The sequence below is a fragment of the Trypanosoma theileri genome (genome assembly GCF_002087225.1).
Source record: "Trypanosoma theileri isolate Edinburgh chromosome Unknown TM35_Tth_26_V1, whole genome shotgun sequence".
Classification (NCBI taxonomy): domain Eukaryota; phylum Euglenozoa; class Kinetoplastea; order Trypanosomatida; family Trypanosomatidae; genus Trypanosoma; species Trypanosoma theileri.
In genome coordinates this window covers 12,098-12,416 of record NW_021639868.1, presented here as the reverse complement: position 1 = coordinate 12,416, position 319 = coordinate 12,098, and the positions used below count along the sequence as shown (strand labels likewise).

At 50.8% G+C, this 319-nt stretch overlaps 1 protein-coding gene across 1 annotated transcript; it reads left to right on the top strand.

Annotated features, from left to right (window-relative positions):
* Positions 1-7: 7 nt before the first annotated feature.
* Positions 8-319, top strand: TM35_000261030 (receptor-type adenylate cyclase; the record flags this gene model as incomplete). The annotated part of the gene is made up of 1 exon (XM_029027840.1): positions 8-319. A coding segment is annotated over one exon (312 nt), but the record flags the coding sequence as incomplete, so codon positions are not given.

Sequence of the window (319 nt, the reverse complement as noted above, 5' to 3'; positions counted from 1 at the left end):
TGGGAGTGTGAGTGCCGACCGCCTTGTGTTCGCGACGAACCTGCCGCACTGGGCCGATAATGAGACAGAGTCCGATACCGTACGGAAGTTCCACGCTGCTGTGACAGATGAGAAAAAGAGGACGCCGCTGTCGCTGAGGGCCTTTGCCGGTACACAACTTGTACAGACTGTTCTTTCACGGATGGATATTGTGAACGCGGACACCCTGAGTGGTTTCTTTTACAGAAATATCGCCGTCACTTCTGATGACATGTTGTATGGATCATTTGCTGATGGGAGTGAGTGTGCTCAGCAAGGTATTGTTGATACTGCAAATTGT